This window comes from Bos mutus, chromosome 3 (genome assembly GCF_027580195.1).
Source record: "Bos mutus isolate GX-2022 chromosome 3, NWIPB_WYAK_1.1, whole genome shotgun sequence".
Classification (NCBI taxonomy): domain Eukaryota; kingdom Metazoa; phylum Chordata; class Mammalia; order Artiodactyla; family Bovidae; genus Bos; species Bos mutus.
In genome coordinates, this window is record NC_091619.1 from 65350688 (window position 1) to 65367981 (window position 17294).

A 17294-nucleotide genomic window follows, 5' to 3' on the forward strand; every position below is an offset into this window, starting at 1 on the left:
GGGCAAGAATCCCTTAGAAGAAATGGAGTAGCCATCATGGTCAACAGAAGAGTCCGAAATGCAGTACTTGGATGCAATCTCAAAAGTGACAGAATAATCTCTGTTCGTTTCTAAGGCAAACCATTCAATATCACAGTAATCCAAGTCTATGCCCCAACCAGTAACGCTGAAGAAGCTGAAGTTAAATGGTTCTATGAAGACCTACAAGACCTTCTAGAACTAACACCCAAAAAAGTCCTTTTCATTATAGGGGACTGGAATGGAAAAGTAGGAAGTCAAGAAACACCTGGAATAACAGGCAAATTTAGTCTTGGAATACAGAATGAAGCAGGGCAAAGGCTAATAGAGTTTTGCCAAGAGAATGTGCTGGTCATAGCAAACACCCTCTTCCAACAACACAAGAGAAGACTCTACACATGGACATCACCAGATGGTCAACACCAAAATCAAATTGATTATGTTCTTTGCACGTCACTTAATAAGTACCCTTAAAAACAAGGGTTCCCAAGTCAAACAAACCAAATGGAATACCTGATTTAATTAGTAAGCAGAAGTCTCCAAAAGCTTTCAAAATTTCAAAATAACTTCACTAGAATCCTTGCAGAAGTCTAATGAAAAATTAAACCTAGAAAAGATACTTAAAACAATCATTGTTCAGTTGAATTGTTGTTCAATTGTGAACAACTGGGACACTGGAAAAGAAATTGTTCTTAAGGGCCTAGGTAAGTTTTTCAGGATCAACTAAAATGGCCCCATATGGGCTCCTTGCAAAGTTGGTGAAACAGGGATTTTTGGGGTAAAGTGCTAAATTATTTCCTTAAACATTTAGAGGAACTGAAAATATTCAGTGCCTAGTAAGAATTTATTTTGGCCTTATACCCTAAGCTAAATACACCCAGAGGGAAAGAAACATTCCAGCAACAGGTGGGTGCATGCCATTCCTTTTTGTGAGTCCCAAAGCCTCTTCTGTTCATCTCAGAATACTTGTAGATATTGGGACTTTGGAGACAGTTGTTCTGCACTTAATCTGTGTCTTTGTGATACAGATTTCCTATTCCCATCTTCTTTGAGACTTAAGATCCATTCTTTAAATATGCAGTTGTTTCTCTTCAGGAAAAAAAAGAGGGGGAAGAAATATTTGGAGATTGGGCAGATAAAAAAATCTTAGGTGTGTTTTTCACTAATATTGGTAACTCTAAGATCTCTGCATCTGTGTGTATCTACATATTTATGCTGTAGATATGCATGTATATGTGTAGCCTCTGGATGGTACTGCAAAATTATTTTGTAAAAGAGCTTTATTTAGTTAGTTTGACGTCAAGCTCATAAAGATTGGGCATTCTGAAATTCTCAGAAATGTTAACAGAAACTAACTGAAATGCTTTTCAAAGTTATGTGATCTGAGATATTTTTAGTGAAGAAAAGCTAATTTAAGGTTGTTGGTTAAAGCAAACATCTTTTTAGAATTATCAGCACTAGGCTTGAAAGAAAAATAACTGGGTATGATGTATCCCTAAGTAATCTAAATAATTGTTAGGAGCAAGTAAGTAAATATGTTGTTGTTTAATTGCTCTTTTGTGACCCCATGGACTGTAGCCCGCCAGGCTCCTCTGTCTGTGGGATTTCCCAGGCAAGAATACTGCAGTGGGTTGTCATTACCTTCTCCAGGGGATCTTGCTGACCCAGGGATTGAACCCATGTGTCCTGCATTGGCAGGCGGATTCTATAAACATAAGTAGGGTAAAAAGCTTTTAGTTGAGTTTTTCAAATTAGTTTCCCAAATCTTCTCAGTAAATTGAAACCTTAAAGTTTTGCCAAAATTAAGTTAAATGCTAGAAATGTAATGAATTATAGATCTATTATAGATCTCTCCAAATTAAAATACTGAACCATGGAATTATTGAACACAGGTTTGGGTCTCTCTCTTTCTTTCTTTGGCCACACTGCGTAACTTGTAAGATGTAATCTTAGGTTCCCAGCCAGGAATTGAACCTGGGCCGTTGGCTGTGAAACCATGGAGTCTTAACCACTGGACTGCCAGGGACGTCCCTTTGGTTTCTTATTGTAGAAGAACTAAGATAAATTTGGGTTTATTAGTAAGGATGTACCATGTGGCTATACCTTCCACAATCTCTAGTGATTGAGGCACCCACTTCTTTGGGAAAATCATATGAATGTTAATGAAAACCTTGGAATTTCTTGGAATTATCACTGTCCCTATCACCCTTAATCCTCAGGTGAGATTGCAAGAATTAATGGGGAAAAAAAAAAAAAAAAAAACCTGTATTCAAGAGGAACAAGAATTAATAACATGAGACTGAATGAACTGAGAAGGATGATTTTAATTTTTGTAACTTTGTGTTTATAAAGTATTATGGGTTCTTTAATGTTTTTTTTTTCCAGATTTAAAGAAATCTTTTTCCTTAAGCTGTCAACAACTTGGTAGGATATACCTTGGTGAATAAGGATGAAACATTTACTTTTTCTTCCTATCTGATCCCCCAAATTCAGAAACTCTTAGTGAATATTCTTATTTTCATTCTCTTTGTAACAGGACACAATTAGAAATATTGACTGTATTAATCTCTTTTGTCTGGAATGTTTTATAGTTGAGAGAGGTGTACATCAACTCAGATATGACCAGACAGCTTTAAGAAAACTGCTTGGAAAAATCAACTGGGTACTTTGCTTCCAAAGTTCCAGTGAAGCAATCTTAAAAAAGAACTTACATGGTCAATCATTATTCTTGTTGCACTTCTGTAAAAATCAGGCCAAGTTTAATACAGACAAATTAGTTTTACTGTGATTATCTTGGTTTAAAAAATCAAGTAATCATAGAGAGAAAAAATTATATTTGTACCTTTATAGATAATGGACTCTAATTGTCTTTCTGGTCTTATTATGTACCTGTAAACTGAAAGTGGATCCTGTATTTGTTTAGTTTCCTCAGATGACAATGACTCACCAAATTAACGTTTCCAGTTTCCTCTCATCATTTTGATTTGAAATCACTAAGAACAAAGGCAGGCATCCTTGGTAGCTCAGCTGATAAAGAATCTACCTGCAATGCAGGAGACCCTGGTTCGATTCCTGGGTTGGGAAGATCCCCTGGAGAAGGGATAGGCTACCTAGTCCAGTGTTCTTGGGCTGCCCTGGTGGCTTAGTCGATAAAGAATCTGCCTGCAATGCGGTAGATCTGGGTTCAGTCCCTGAGTTGGGATGATCCTCTGGAGGAGGGCATGGCAACCCACTCCAGTATTCTGGCCTGGAGAATCCCCATGGCTGGAGAATCCTGGTGGGCTACAGTCCATGGAGTCACAGAGAGCCAGACCCATTTGAGAGACTAAGCACAGCACAGCACAGCACAAGAACAAAGGCAGCCTTTGAGCCCTATCAGAAGGGACCTTACCAAGTATTTCTGACTGCTGACACTGCTGCAAAACTAAGAGGTATTTAGCCTTGGGTACACATCTCAGAGCCAAGGAAGATTCTGTCTGACATCTGGTCCTGTCCAAATGCTGGAGACCTCCGAATCAACCTGACAAAAAAGAGAAATAACTCACATTGATGTAGACTGCTTCTGCCCATGATGACAGATCGATACTTCATACTTTAACTGAAAGCTCTTCTTCTTTGCTTTCCCTTCTTTAGTCTGGCATTTACCTGGAAAGACAACACTGTTATCCATATCTCCCAAGCCATTGTTTAGAGGGATAACCTCTGGTATTTAGAACAACTCTTTTCAGATTAGGAGAAAATCTAATTGACCATTGGCTTGAATGGGCAAAAGCAGCAGAACTTGCAAATGAATCCATTAACAGTGCCACCTAAGTAGAAGTAGTTTGTGCCCTGATAGGATTTGTCTGGGTTTGTGATGGTTATTTTCCTTGGGTCTATGAATGCCTAGATGACTGGTATATAAGCAGATAATACCTTTTAGGTTATCTAACTGTGCCCCTGTCTGTTCTAGAAAGGACCTACCAGAAGGCATTTAGGATTTGAAATTGCTTCCTTTGGCAGGGCAAGTTTCCCTGATAAGGAGTAAATAAAAATGAGAATATGATCAGAAGCCTCTCCGTAACTCTTGAAAGTATTGCAGAACCCATTGAAAAAGTGCTAGCTGCCTGGAAAGCTTTCTTAGGCTGTGGCTGTAGTTGTTCTTGATAATAGAATAGTCCTTGATTATCTTTTAGGTCAACCAGGAGGTATCTGTGCTATGGCTAGTATTACCTGCTATACCTGGATTGACACGTCTATGGAAGGTGAAACTCTATTACATAAGATCGTTGAGCAAGCCAGTTGGCTTAAAAGCCTAACTCCTTCATTGGGGTCTTTGGTTGATTTGAGTATTGGGGACCATGACTCTGAAGTGCATTCTAAGCACTGGGGATAATCCTGCTTATAATAATCAAAGTAGTCCCCATGGTGGGTTGTATTTTCTCAGAAGCTTTAAATTCATATTCATAGCTGCTGACCACCAAGCAAATGATCTCCCTAAGACTGGAAGGTCAGAAATGGAATGAAGAAGTATGACCAACTTAAAATTTATGAACCTGGAACCAGCATCTCTGGGTGTCATGGGAATTAAGCAAAAATGTTATGGTTTCTCTTTATCCCCCATCACCCCAGACGCAGTTTGCATGATAAAACTCTTGCCTTTTTATTGTTCCTCCCCCCAGAAAGGGAGATATCCTGGCCTAAAAATTTTTTTTTTTTTTTTTTTGCTAATAGCTACCTTGCCTTACCTTTCTTCCTGTGAAAACCTATTTTGTACAACCCCTCGGAGAACTCTTTCAGTTGCTGGATGGGATGCTGCCTGACTTCATGAATTGGCCTGAGAGAGTCAATTAGATCTTCAAACTAAAAAAGTAATTAACAACAGTATGGTTCTGGCACAAAAACAGATACAGAGAACAATGAAACAGAATAGGTAGTCCAGAAATAAACCTATGCTTGCTTATTTATTAATTTACAGTGAGGGAAGTAAGAATACAGACTAGGGAAGAACACTCTCATGCACCTCGATGTTCATAGCAACATTATTTACAATAGCCAAATATGGAAGTAACTGTAAGTCTCTACCAATAGATGAATGAGTAAAGATGTGGTATATATATACAATGAAATATTACTCAGCCAAAGAAAATAATGGAATTTTGCCATTTGCAACAACACGGATGGACCTAGAGGGTATTATGCTTAGTGAAGTAAGTGAGAGAAAAGACAGATACTGTATACTATCACTTATATGTGGAATCTAAAAAATAGAAATAGAGTCAGAGACGGAGCAAACAGATGGTTGTCAGATGGGTGAGTTAAGGGGAGGCACGGGTGAAATAGGTAAAGAGGATTAAGAAGTATTAACTTCTAGTTATAAAGTAAATAAGTCATAGCAGTGTAATGTACAGCATAGGGAATATAGTCAATGGTTTAATAACTTTGTATGATAACAGATTGTAACTAGACTTCTCATGGTGACCATTTCGTAATGTACAAAAATGGCAAATCACTATGTGGTGCATCTGAAACTAATGTAATTGTCTCAGTTATAATTCAGTTTTTTTAAAAAGTGAAAGTATGTTTTTTGTTTGTTTTTTAGCAGCAAGGAAGAAAATATTTATTGTGTACTTAACAAAGCCCACCAGGTTGTTCACACAGGAGTACCTTCACTATACCTAGAACTTTAATTTTATCTTTGTTTATTTTATCTTTTACTTTGTTTCTTCAACCTTCCATCTGTTTTGTCCTTGTTTGACATTTCACTTTCTTAGCCTTCCCCTACCCATTTTTTCCTCCTTTACTTCTTAATTTATATCATGAACTCTTCTTATTTCCTGTTATTGCTTTCCTGAATCTGGAAGGCACTGTGATGTTATACAAATTACTTAAGCTCTTTGAGCTTTAGTTTGAAGGGGAGATAATAATTTTTGTATACCTCAAAGTTATTGGTAAACTTAAATGAGAATATCTACAAACTGCTTCACATGGTTCTTGGAACACCTGTGTGTTATAAATTAGAGTTGCTCTGCCCTTCCCCATCCCTCTCCTGTCGTGTTGGTGATTACCTATGCACATAGTCTTGTTGCCACAGGTGCGCAAGTTCTGTGGTGTCTGGGCCTGTAATGGTTTCCTTCAGATAGCCTGGGCTTCTGCCAAGCTGGGTTCTTTGCCTTATACATCTCTACAGCTGCTCCTTTATTAGAAATGCTCTTATTTCCCATCTGTAATCTTCCTGTTTCTTTCAAAAAATAGCTTAAGTCCCACTCCCTCTTTTTTCTTATCCTCAAACACTTAGAAGTTTATTTTTTTCTGAATTAGAACCTGTTACCTTTTTCCCTGTTGCTGCTGCTGCTGCTGCTGCTAAGTCGCTTCCGTCGTGTCCGACTCTGTGCAACCCCATAGACGGCAGCCCACCAGGTTCCCCCATCCCTGGGATTCTCCAGGCAAGAACACTGAATGCGTTGCCATTTCCTTCTCCAATGCATGAAAGTGAAAAATGAAAAGTGAAGTCACTCAGTCGTGTCCGACTCCTAGTGACCCCATGGACTGCAGCCTACCAGGCTCCTACGTCCATGGGATTTTCCAGGCAAGAGTACTGGAGTGGGGTGCCATTGCCTTCTCCGACCTTTTTCCCTACCTTTCTATGTTTATCCATCTCTGACTAGACTTGAAGAGAAGACCCAAGTCTTATCAGTTTTTGTATCCTCTATGAAAGGTAACCATGTGACATATGTATAGTGGGCACTTTTTATGCTTTGCATAGTGAATGAACTTGTGTCTGGCATTGGGGTTAGCAGACATTTGATCCTGCCCAACATGTCCATAAGACATTTGGTCCATGGCAAAGGATCCTTGAAATTTGGCTTGTCCAAATGTCCATGAGCATATTTAGTTCATTCCAGATGGTTCTGGACAGGACCAAATATTAAGGACCTTTTGACATGGACCAAGTGTCTGGTAGGGGTCCTTGGCAGTTCACTGGTGTGGAGTATCGGGTATAAGATTGACCTAAAAGTTACTGTGAGATCTGTGTAGTGATGAAGTTGTAGTTTTCAGACTATTCCTTGGAGCACTAGGGTGTCTTGAGGTTCTTTGGGTTTATGGATAAATTAAGAAAGGTACCTGATTTTTAGAATAGTTTATGTAGCTTCACAGCAGGAGGACAGGGGGATGGATATCAAGGCTATGCTTTAGCTTCTTGCAGTCCAGAGCAGCTCTGATTTCATCTTCTTTACATACTTGTCTATTATATAGTAAATATTTTATTGGAATTTAAAATTTGAATGAAGGGTCATGGTTGCAAAATGTTTAAAAAATTGCTCTGGTAAGATCATTCTACCGAGATGGATATAGATGCAGAAAAAAGCAGTTTTCTTGTCATAGTGTTGCCTGTGAGTTCTCATAAATTTCCCTGGTGGCTCAGATGGTAAAGAATCAGCCTGCAATGCAGGAGACCTGGGTTCATCCTTAGGTTGGGAAGATCCCCTGGAGGAGGGAATGGTTACTCACTCCAGTATTCTTGCCTGGAGAATCCCATGGACAGAGGAGCTTGGTGAGCTCCAGTCCATGGGGTCTCAAAGAATTGGACACAACTGAGGGACTAACACTTTTGCTTTCATACTTTGTAGCATATGATTTAAAAAAGGGAATGTTGTTTTCCTCCCTGGCCAGCTTCCTGTTTTATCAATAACCTATTCTAATGTCTGTAAAGCTTTCCTAAAGTGTCAAGCAGTACAGTAGCAATGAAAGTTTAATCTTTAGAACTACAATGTTGTGTTAATGAATTTAATATAAGCTGTATGAATATGTAAGCATACGCATTTATTATTGCTATACATATTTTTTTCAGTTTCAGGTATGCCCCAAAAGTCTGTGTGTGTCTACTCCTGGACATCGCACTGATCTTTTTCAGAGGGATCCTAAAAATGTCCTGATAACTGATTTCTTTGGAAGTGTACGGAAAGTGGAAATTACAACAGAGACTATTAGTTTGCAGCCAGATTCAGGAGTCGTGGAAAGCAGGTATTCATCTTAAATTATTTTTTGAATAGAGTATTCTAGTCTCATGGTTTGTAAATTTTTATGTGATATAATAATGAGATGAATATTTGTATTTATAAATAAAATTGCACCTTTCTACCCATTCTTCACTTTAGTTGGTTCTTTGCTTTTCAGATTAATGGGCAAAAGCACTAAATACCAGTGACAAGCTAAGATCTTGATCAGGGTTATGTTGTAGCTCCAAAATATGATGTTTGTAAGTAGTGTGAATTCAGACTTGCTTTTAAAAAGATGAAAACTTCCCTGACAACTGATTATGTCTGAGCCATACTTTTCTGTCAGTAGAGGTGTATATGCTGGTTCAGAAGACCTTCATAACTGGGCAGGACATTTCAAAGATTAATACTCTCTAACAAATGTGTATTTTGTCACCTATTGCAGTAGAAGGTATTAAATGACGTAACACTGAATAGGGAAGCTGGCAGCTGGGCATTTAGAGTATAATAGGCCCTAGGAATCTGGCAGAGGCAAGGCAGATAAACATAGAAAGAGGAGATCAGTACCAGGAGAATATAGATGCCAAATGTGTACTTCAAACTCTAGCACAGTGCTTCTGTTTTCAGGATTTCTCTGGACTCCAGCAGTCTGATTAGTTCTTTGCCGTGTGTTTTGTTTCCCAGAGTCTGGGTGGTTTATGAGTCTGGTTCAAGCCTATCTCTGGCTTTTGTCTAGTGTTGTATTCTATTAAACAGTTTATCTGGGGCTGTTGTAAATTTGAAGTGGCCTTTTATGAACAGGTCCCACTGTTCAGGATTTCTCTGGGGTCCCTTAGTTATTAGTTAGGGAAAGGAATGAGAGAAAGAGAGGTAGGTATACTCCAAGTACTCTCCTCTTGAGGAGTGGATTGTGTGTGAGTGAGTAGTGTGTGCATGCGTGTGTGTGTGTGTGTGTGTGAAAGAGAGTGAGAGACTGAGAGAGACTCGTTAATTTTGGCTCTGTGACTTCAGAAGTATAGATAGTGTTCTGTTTTTCTTCTCTGTAAACATTTTTAAAGGCAACATACTTTGTTGGGGGTTAAGTAGTATCTCAGTTAATATTTATTTTTTTGAAATACATAGAAATTGATATTGTTTGCCATTCAGCTTTGTTATTTGGAATTGTTTCATGCTATCTATTGGAAACACATACTCCAGGGAGCTTTCCTGGATTGCCAAATGGCAACATATAAATTACTTTAAATTTTGAAAATTTCAAAGATTTGTAATTGAGGTTGTGAATGTTTTAGAAATAAATTTTAAAAGCTAGTAGTAAATGTATTTCTTATGAAGATTTGAAATTGATTTTATTATTATTTCCTATTATGATATTCAAAGTCTAGATTTTTTCGTTTTCAATTTCCTATGTCTGTTGGCTTTAAAAATATTTTCTCGAGACAACAGATGATATCCAACAACAGTATTACTTTTATTTATTATTTAAATACTGTTTTTAAGTTGCTTTTGTAAAATAGGTAAACTATACCTTAATACTTAGCAATTGAAATTGAGCTACTGTATGTCTTTTACCAGGTTCATTTTGTAATTTTCCTTGAACCTAAGTCCATAATATACGGGATACACCTTTTGTTAACCATCTGAATATTGCATTAATTTCCTATAGTGATAAGGACTGTCTTTATACTTCCTCTGTACTTATTTTCTATTCTGTTCATTTAACACAATATTAAATATAATAGTTGTACAATAAAAATGATTTCAGTGGAATTCTACTAAGTTCTATTATATATTCTGGAAAGATGAAATTTTATCTCATGAAGTATCTCTCTATATAATTCAAAAGCAAAAGTTGGTGCTGATAATTATCTTCATTTATCTTTAATTAAGGAGAAAATTATTTTAAGCATCAATGCCAGATATCAGGCACTGTATTTTGTTTTTAATTTTTATTTTATATTGGAATATAGTTGATTAACAGGGTTGTTGCTTTCAGATGCTCAGCAATGAGCAGACACTGTTGAATTTGAGCACCCTCTAGTGTTTATGAATAAATTTTATTTAGAACATTGCTCACAGATGGTTTCATAATTACTGATACTTGTTATCTAATTAATTTAGGAGGATTCAATTCTCAACATATTCCAGAAATTTTTTCTTGGGTGATACAAATATTATCTCATTATTATAGGTGCTATTTATATGCAAATATGAGTGGCAGTTGGATGTTTGTTTAGAGAAAAGTATATTTAGAGATCAGCTATCACAAAAAGCTACTTTATTAAGGAAATTTGGGGATTGAATGCATATGTAATTTTACAGATCTTAGGTTAAAACATCAATACAATTACTGTTATTAAAATCGACAGTTAAGCTTTTAAAAATAATATTTTCTACATATATTAGGAAAATAATGGAACTCATTTTCCAGATTGTCTATATTTCATATTTTGTGTATTAGAGCAAGCTAAACTAAATTCCAATACAATGGAGAACATTAGAACATAAAATTGACTGAAGTAGCTATATGAAATAATTGTTTTTTAATATGTCTTCCAACATACACGTATTATATGAATAAGGTACAGTCATATACTTAAGTGATAATCATAACCTTAGCGACAACACTTGTTTCACCATGTGTCTTACTGTGTCTTTAATTTATTAAAATGAGGCAAAATAAGGAATGGCTGCAATAAGCTTGCCTTATATAACTTGATTCTGAACTGTTTTATCCCAGTGTACATAGGTTGACTTTGATAAATAAGCAAACAGCCTCAAACAGTTGGACTTTCTATAATATAGTAATAAGTCCATGTCAACATTACTTGGTGTACCAGAGTACCCTAGGGAAAAGAGCCTATAGCTTGTGAATGTAAAAATACCCACACTAAAATGTAGAAGTGTAAATTCTGTAGGCATTGTCCAAGAAATAATGAAATCTTGGACAATATCAAGTATAAATACTCAAATTTTACTCAATTTTAGGTGACATCTTACCCTGTCTGACTTTTGCTTTATGCTCTAAATTTAGGCATTTGATTCTATTAATTTTTGGCTGTTGTAATTTTATTCTGTCATACTATAGAATTTCTTTCTCTCTTGAGGCAGTCTTTAGCAATTAAAATTTTTTAATCTAATGGGAAATTTGAGCTGGATGCTTTTCTTATAGATTTCTTATAGATAGAGGGATGAAAATGACCTTAACAAGGTCAGTCTATGTTTTGGACACCAGAGTAGAACTCTTTCAAGGGCTGGGTAAGGAAGTCTGCAGCTCATGTAGTCAGTCAAAGATCAGAAAGTTCCTGCCACAGTTTCTAGATTTTGAGCCTTTTCTGGGTGCTTCATGCTTTATATAAGGACTATTGCCTAGCCTTGTTGGATTGAAAATAATAGAATCCAACCTGAGCTAGCATTATTTCCTTAAAGATATTTCTTATATAGGTATTCTGTGTTTATGGGACCCAAGGGTAGCTTCCAGTAAGTGACTGGAATCAAGAAGCAGAAATCAGTCAAAAATGTGGGCATTACTCGCTCTGTCTCTGTGTTGTTCTAGGCTTTTCTTTCTCTCCTACTCTGAATGTAGGGCATAGAATGTGTTTACACTGCTCTTCTGGAGCTTTATATCCATTCTGTTCATCATGATACTTTGGCCAGCTGATGCGAAGAGCTGACTTTTTGGAAAAAACTCTGATGCTGGGAAAAATTGAGGGTAAGAGGAGAAGAGGGTGTCAGAGGATGAGATGGTTGGATAGCATCACTGACTCAGTGGACATGAATTTGAAGAAACTCAGGGAGATAGTGATGGACAGGGAAGCCTGGTGTGCTGCAGTTCATGGGGTTGCCAAGAGTTGGATACAACTTAGCGACTGAACAAAGATTGATGATAAAGTGCAACTAGAGAATTAACTTGCTCACCCTCCATTTTAAGCTCCACAGGGGGCTTCTTGAGTAGCCCAGCTTGAGTCAGTTGCTCACCTCTGACCCAGCTGGGCAGTAGTGGGGTCATTTGACACAAAATCTAGGCTACTGGAGGGCCATCCCCAGGTGGATAAGATGAACCTTCCAAAATAAACTTGGAAGCTAGGCGGATACCCTCAAGTAAAAATTACATTAATCCCATTTAATTCACATAATTATGAGGCAGGTAAAATTTTCCCATTATACAGATGAGTAAAGTGAGACTGAGAAAGGTTAAGAAACCTGCCTAAAGTCACACATCTAACAAATGGTGTAGCCAAAATATAAATCCAGGAATGCTTCCTACCTCTAAAAAATACATATTATTTTATTCTTTTATAATTTACCCTGAGTTTACTTGCCTTGCTCGCTTTTAAAACGATATAAAGTATAAATGATAGCACAGTGAATTATCAGAAAGCAACTGCTCATGTAACCACCAGAGAAAGAATTAGAACAAAGCTGGTATACCAGAAGATCCCCCATCCCTTACAGCCCTTCTCAGTCTCTGCCCTTTCACTCCTCCTCAAAGTTAACCATTTTCCCTTCTCTTAAACGGAGTTTGCTTTCTTGCCGTTCATCTTGGTTACATCACCTAAACAGGTATCTCTAAACCTTAGGTTTTGTTTCTCTTACATACTATAGTACTATGTTTTTGGAAGTCATTTTATATTGTCACTGCAGATGGTGACTGCAGCCATGAAATTAAAAGATACTTACTCCTTGGAAGGAAAGTTATGACCAACCTAGATAGCATATTGAAAAGCAGAGACATTGCTTTGCCAAAAAAGGTCTGTCTAGTCAAGGCTATGGTTTTTCCAGTAGTCATGTATGGATGTGAGAGTTGGACTGTGAAGAAAGCTGAGTGCCAAAGAATTGATGCTTTTGAATTGTGGTGTTGGAGAAGACTCTTGAGAGTCCCTTGGACTGCAAGGAGATCCAACCAGTCCATTCTGAAGGAGATGAGCCCTGGGATTTCTTTGGAAGGAATGATGCTGAAGCTGAAACTCCAGTACTTTGGCCACCTCATGCGAAGAGTTGACTCATTGGAAAAGACCCTGATGCTGGGAGGGATTAGAGGCAGTAGGAGAAGGGGACGACAGAGGATGAGATGGCTGGATGGCATCACTGACTCGATGGACGTGAGTCTGAGTGAACTCCGGGAGTTGGTGATGGACAGGGAGGCCTGGCATGCTGCGATTCATGGGGTCTCAAAGAGTTGGACACGACTGAGCAACTGAACTGAACTGATGCACCTGTAGTTTTTTTTTTTTTTCTTCTTCTTTTTTTAGTTTGGTAAAATTACCCTTTTTTAGTGTATATTTCTGAGTTTTGATAAATGCATGCACGTTGGATAATCACCATGCCAATTTATTATTAAAAATTTTCTAGTCCGGCTTCTTTTACTGGCAGAATGCATGTCAGATTCATTCCTGTTGTCACATATATCTTTAGTTTGTGCCTTTTTATTGGTGTATCTCACCAATTGGAGGACATTTGCCCCCCAGTTTTAGGCAATTAAATAAAACCACTATAAACATTGTATACAAACCGAAGTTTTCACTTCACTTGAGTAAATATACCTAGGAGTAAGTTTGCTGGTTCATATGGAAATGCATGTTTAGCTTTATAAGAAACTTCCAAACTATTTTCTGTAGTCATTGTACCATTTTGCATTTCTGCAAATAGTTGTTCCATGTCCTTAATTAGACTTGGTACTGTCTTTTTAATTTTAGCTATTCTCTAGACAGGTAGTGATAATCTCATTATGATTTTAATTTGCAAACCCCTGGTTACTAAGGACATTGAGCATCATTTCATGTTGCTTACTGGTCATTCGTATATGTTTCATGAAGTGCCTGTTTAAGTCTTTTGCTCATTTTTAAAAAACTGGGTTATTTTCAACAAAGACCTACTGTATAGCACATGTAACTCTGATCAGTGTTTGTAGCAACCTGGTTGGGAGGGGGTTTGGGGAAGAATGGATACATGTATATGTATAGCTGAGTCTCTTTGCTGTTCACATGAAACTTTGACAACATTGTTTGCTAATCAGCTAAAAGTTCAGTTCAGTTCAGTTGCTCAGTCGTGTCTGACTCTTTGCTACACCATGGACTGCAGCACTCCAGGCCTCCCTGTCCATCACCAACTCCTGGAGTTTACTCAAACTTATGTCCATTGAGTTGGTGATGCCATCCAACCATCTCATCTGTTGTCTCCTTCTCCTCCCGCCTTCATTTTTTCCCAGCATCAGGGTCTTTTCCAATGAGTCAGATCTTTGCATCAGGTGGCCAAAATATTGGAGTTTCAGCTTCAGCATCATTCCTTCCAGTGAATATTCAGGACTGATTTCTTTTAGGATTGACTAGTTGGATCTTCTTGCAGTTCAAGGGACTCTCAAGAGTCTTCTCCAACATCACAGTTCAAAAACATCAGTTCTTTGGTGCCCAGCTTTCTTTATAGTCCAACTCTCACATCCATACATGACTACTGGAAAAAACATAGCTTTGACTAGATGAACCTTTGTTGACAAAATAATGTCTCTGCTTTTTGATATGCTGTCTAGGTTGGTCATAACTTTTCTTGCAAGGAGCAAGCATCTTTTAATTTCATGGCTGCAGTCACCATCTACAATGATTTTGGAGCCCCCAAAAATGAAGTCTGTCACTGTTTTCAGTTTCCCCATCTATTTGCCATGAAGTGATGGGACCAGATGCCATGATCTTAGTTTTCTGAATGTTGAGTTTTAAGCCAACTTTTTTACTATCCTCTTTTACTTTCATCAGTAGCCTTTTTAGTTCTTCTTCTCTTTCTGCCATAAGGGTGGTGTCATCTGCATATCTGAGATTATTGATATATCTCCTGGCAATCTTGATTCCAGTTTGTGCTTCATCCAGCCCAGCATTTCTAAGATCGTTCAGTCATCTCTGAGATTGCATCGAGTTGCTGCATTTCAGACACTCTTGTTGACTATGATGGCTACTCCATTTTTTCTAAGGGATTCTTGCACATAGTAGTAGATATAATGGTTGTCTGAGTTAAATTCCCCCATTCCAGTCCATTTTAGTTCGCTGATTCCTAAAATGTTGGTGTTCACCCTTGCCATCTCCTATTTGACCACTTCCAATTTGCCTTGATTCGTGGACCTGACATTCCAGGTTCTTATGCAGTATTGCTCTTTACAGCATCGGACTTTACTTCCAACAGCAGTCACATCCACAACTGGGTGTTGTTTTTGCTTTGGTTCCATCTCTTCATTCTTTCTGGAGTTATCTCTCTACTGATCTCCAGTAGCATATTGGGCACCTACCAACCTGGGGAGTTCATCCTTCAGTGTCCTATCTTTTTGCCTTTTCATACTGTTCATGGGGTTCTCAAGGCAAGAATACTGAAGTGGTTTGCCATTCCCTTCTCCAGTGGACCACGTTTTGTCAGAACTCTCCACTATGACCCATCTGTCTTGGGTGGCCCTACATGGCGTGGCTCATGGGTTCAGTGAGTTAGATAAGGCTGTGGTCCATGTGATCAGATTGGTTAGTTTTCTGTGATTGTGGTTTTCAGTCTTTCTGCCCTCTGATGGAGAAGGATAAGAGACTTACTGAAGTTTCCTTATGGGAGAGACTGACTATACCCCAGTACAAAATGAAAAATTAAAAAAAAAAACAGGTGTTTTCTTATTGAATTGTAAGATTTCTTTATGTATTCTGGGTACAAGTCGTGTGTCAAATATATGTATTGCAATATTTTTTCTTAGTCTTTGGCTTTCCTTTCATATTCTTAATATCTTTTGAAGAGAAGGAGATTTAATGTTGATAAAGCTCATTTATCACTTTACTTTAAGCTTAATACCTTTCATACTATTTACTCCTCTGTGCAAGGATTCTTAAGCTAAATCAAAGTCATAAAGACTTTCCTTTATTTTCTGCTATAAGTTTTATAGTTTTAGCTTTTATGTTTAGGATTATGGTTTATTTTGAATTAATTTTTGAGTATAGTGTTAGGTAGGAGTTAAGGTTCAGTTTTTAAAATATGACTAACTAGTTACTGCCACACCATATGTTGAAAAACTTGAATTCGTTATTGCATTATGTTGATACCTTTGTCAAAATCACATGACTGTATATGTGTGGGTCTGTTTCTGGACTGTATTCTGTTTCATTGAACTGTGTCTCTGTTTATACAAGTATTGTACTGTCTTAATTATTTTAGAATTATAATAAGTCTTGGAAATCACCAGTTGGAGGACATTTGTTTTTCTAAGTCCTACAAGTCAGTTTTTCTTTCTCAAGGTTCTCTTGACTATTCTAGATCCTTTGTTTCCATACAAATTTTAGAATCAACTTGTCTGTTTCTAAAAAAAAACCTATTAGAATTTTGATTGAAATTGGATTGACTTCATATGTTAATTTGAGAAGTATAGATAGCTTAACAATATTGAGTGCTCTGATCTGTGAACATATATCTGCATTTATCTAGATCTCCTGTATTTTCTCTCTGCATTATTTTATAGTTTTCGTGGAGAAGTTTTCCATACTTTTTGTTAAGTTTATCTCTAAGTATTTTTGGTTTTGATGCTATTTTAAGTGATATTTAAAAAATTTATTTTTCATTTGTTGCTCAAATATAGAAGTACAATTAATTTTTATATTGACTATATTCTTGGACTTTATTGATTCTGGTATTGATCAACACAATCCCAGTCAAAATCCCAGCAGGCTTTTTTCTGTAGAGATTGACAGATTCTAAAATTTATATGGAAATAAAATATCAATAATCATATGAGTTCTAGTCTCTGTTTGTAATGTTTACTAGGAAATTAGATAAAATTTAAATGTACACATTCAGTAGAAACATGAAATTTGGCCAAAATAATTTATGAGGAATATGAAGCTTTGTGATGAAACAATTCACTGAAAATTGCTCATAGTGAATTGATATGATTATGAAACTTTATGAACCAAAGATTCATCAAAATGGTTCAAATAATGGTTGACAGGATTTCTCCCCTACTATTCTACATACTTGGAGAAGGCAATGGCACCCCACTCCAGTACTCTTGCCTGGAAAATCCCATGGATGGAGGAGCCTGGTAGGCTGCAGTCCATGGGGTTGCTGAGGGTCGGACAGAACTGAGCGACTTCACTTTCACTTTTCACTTTCATGCATTGGAGAAGGAAATGGCAACCCACTCCAGTGTTCTGGCCTGGAGAATCCCTGCTGTCTATGGGGTCGCACAGAGTTGGACACGACTGAAGTGACTTAGCAGCAGCAGCATTCTACATACTACTCTGTCTTTCAAAGTGATTAACTTCCTCATTGTTATAATTTTATATTAACAAG

At 37.3% G+C, this 17294-nt stretch overlaps 1 protein-coding gene across 1 annotated transcript in view; it reads left to right on the top strand.

Moving 5' to 3' along the window:
• PIGK (phosphatidylinositol glycan anchor biosynthesis class K) overlaps nucleotides 1-17294 on the top strand; it is a 136301-nt gene that overhangs the window by 44116 nt on the left and 74891 nt on the right. The window contains exon 9 of the mRNA XM_005896805.2: nucleotides 7850-8022. Within this exon, the coding sequence (XP_005896867.1) occupies nucleotides 7850-8022 (173 nt within the window). The remainder of the gene's footprint in view (nucleotides 1-7849; nucleotides 8023-17294) is intronic.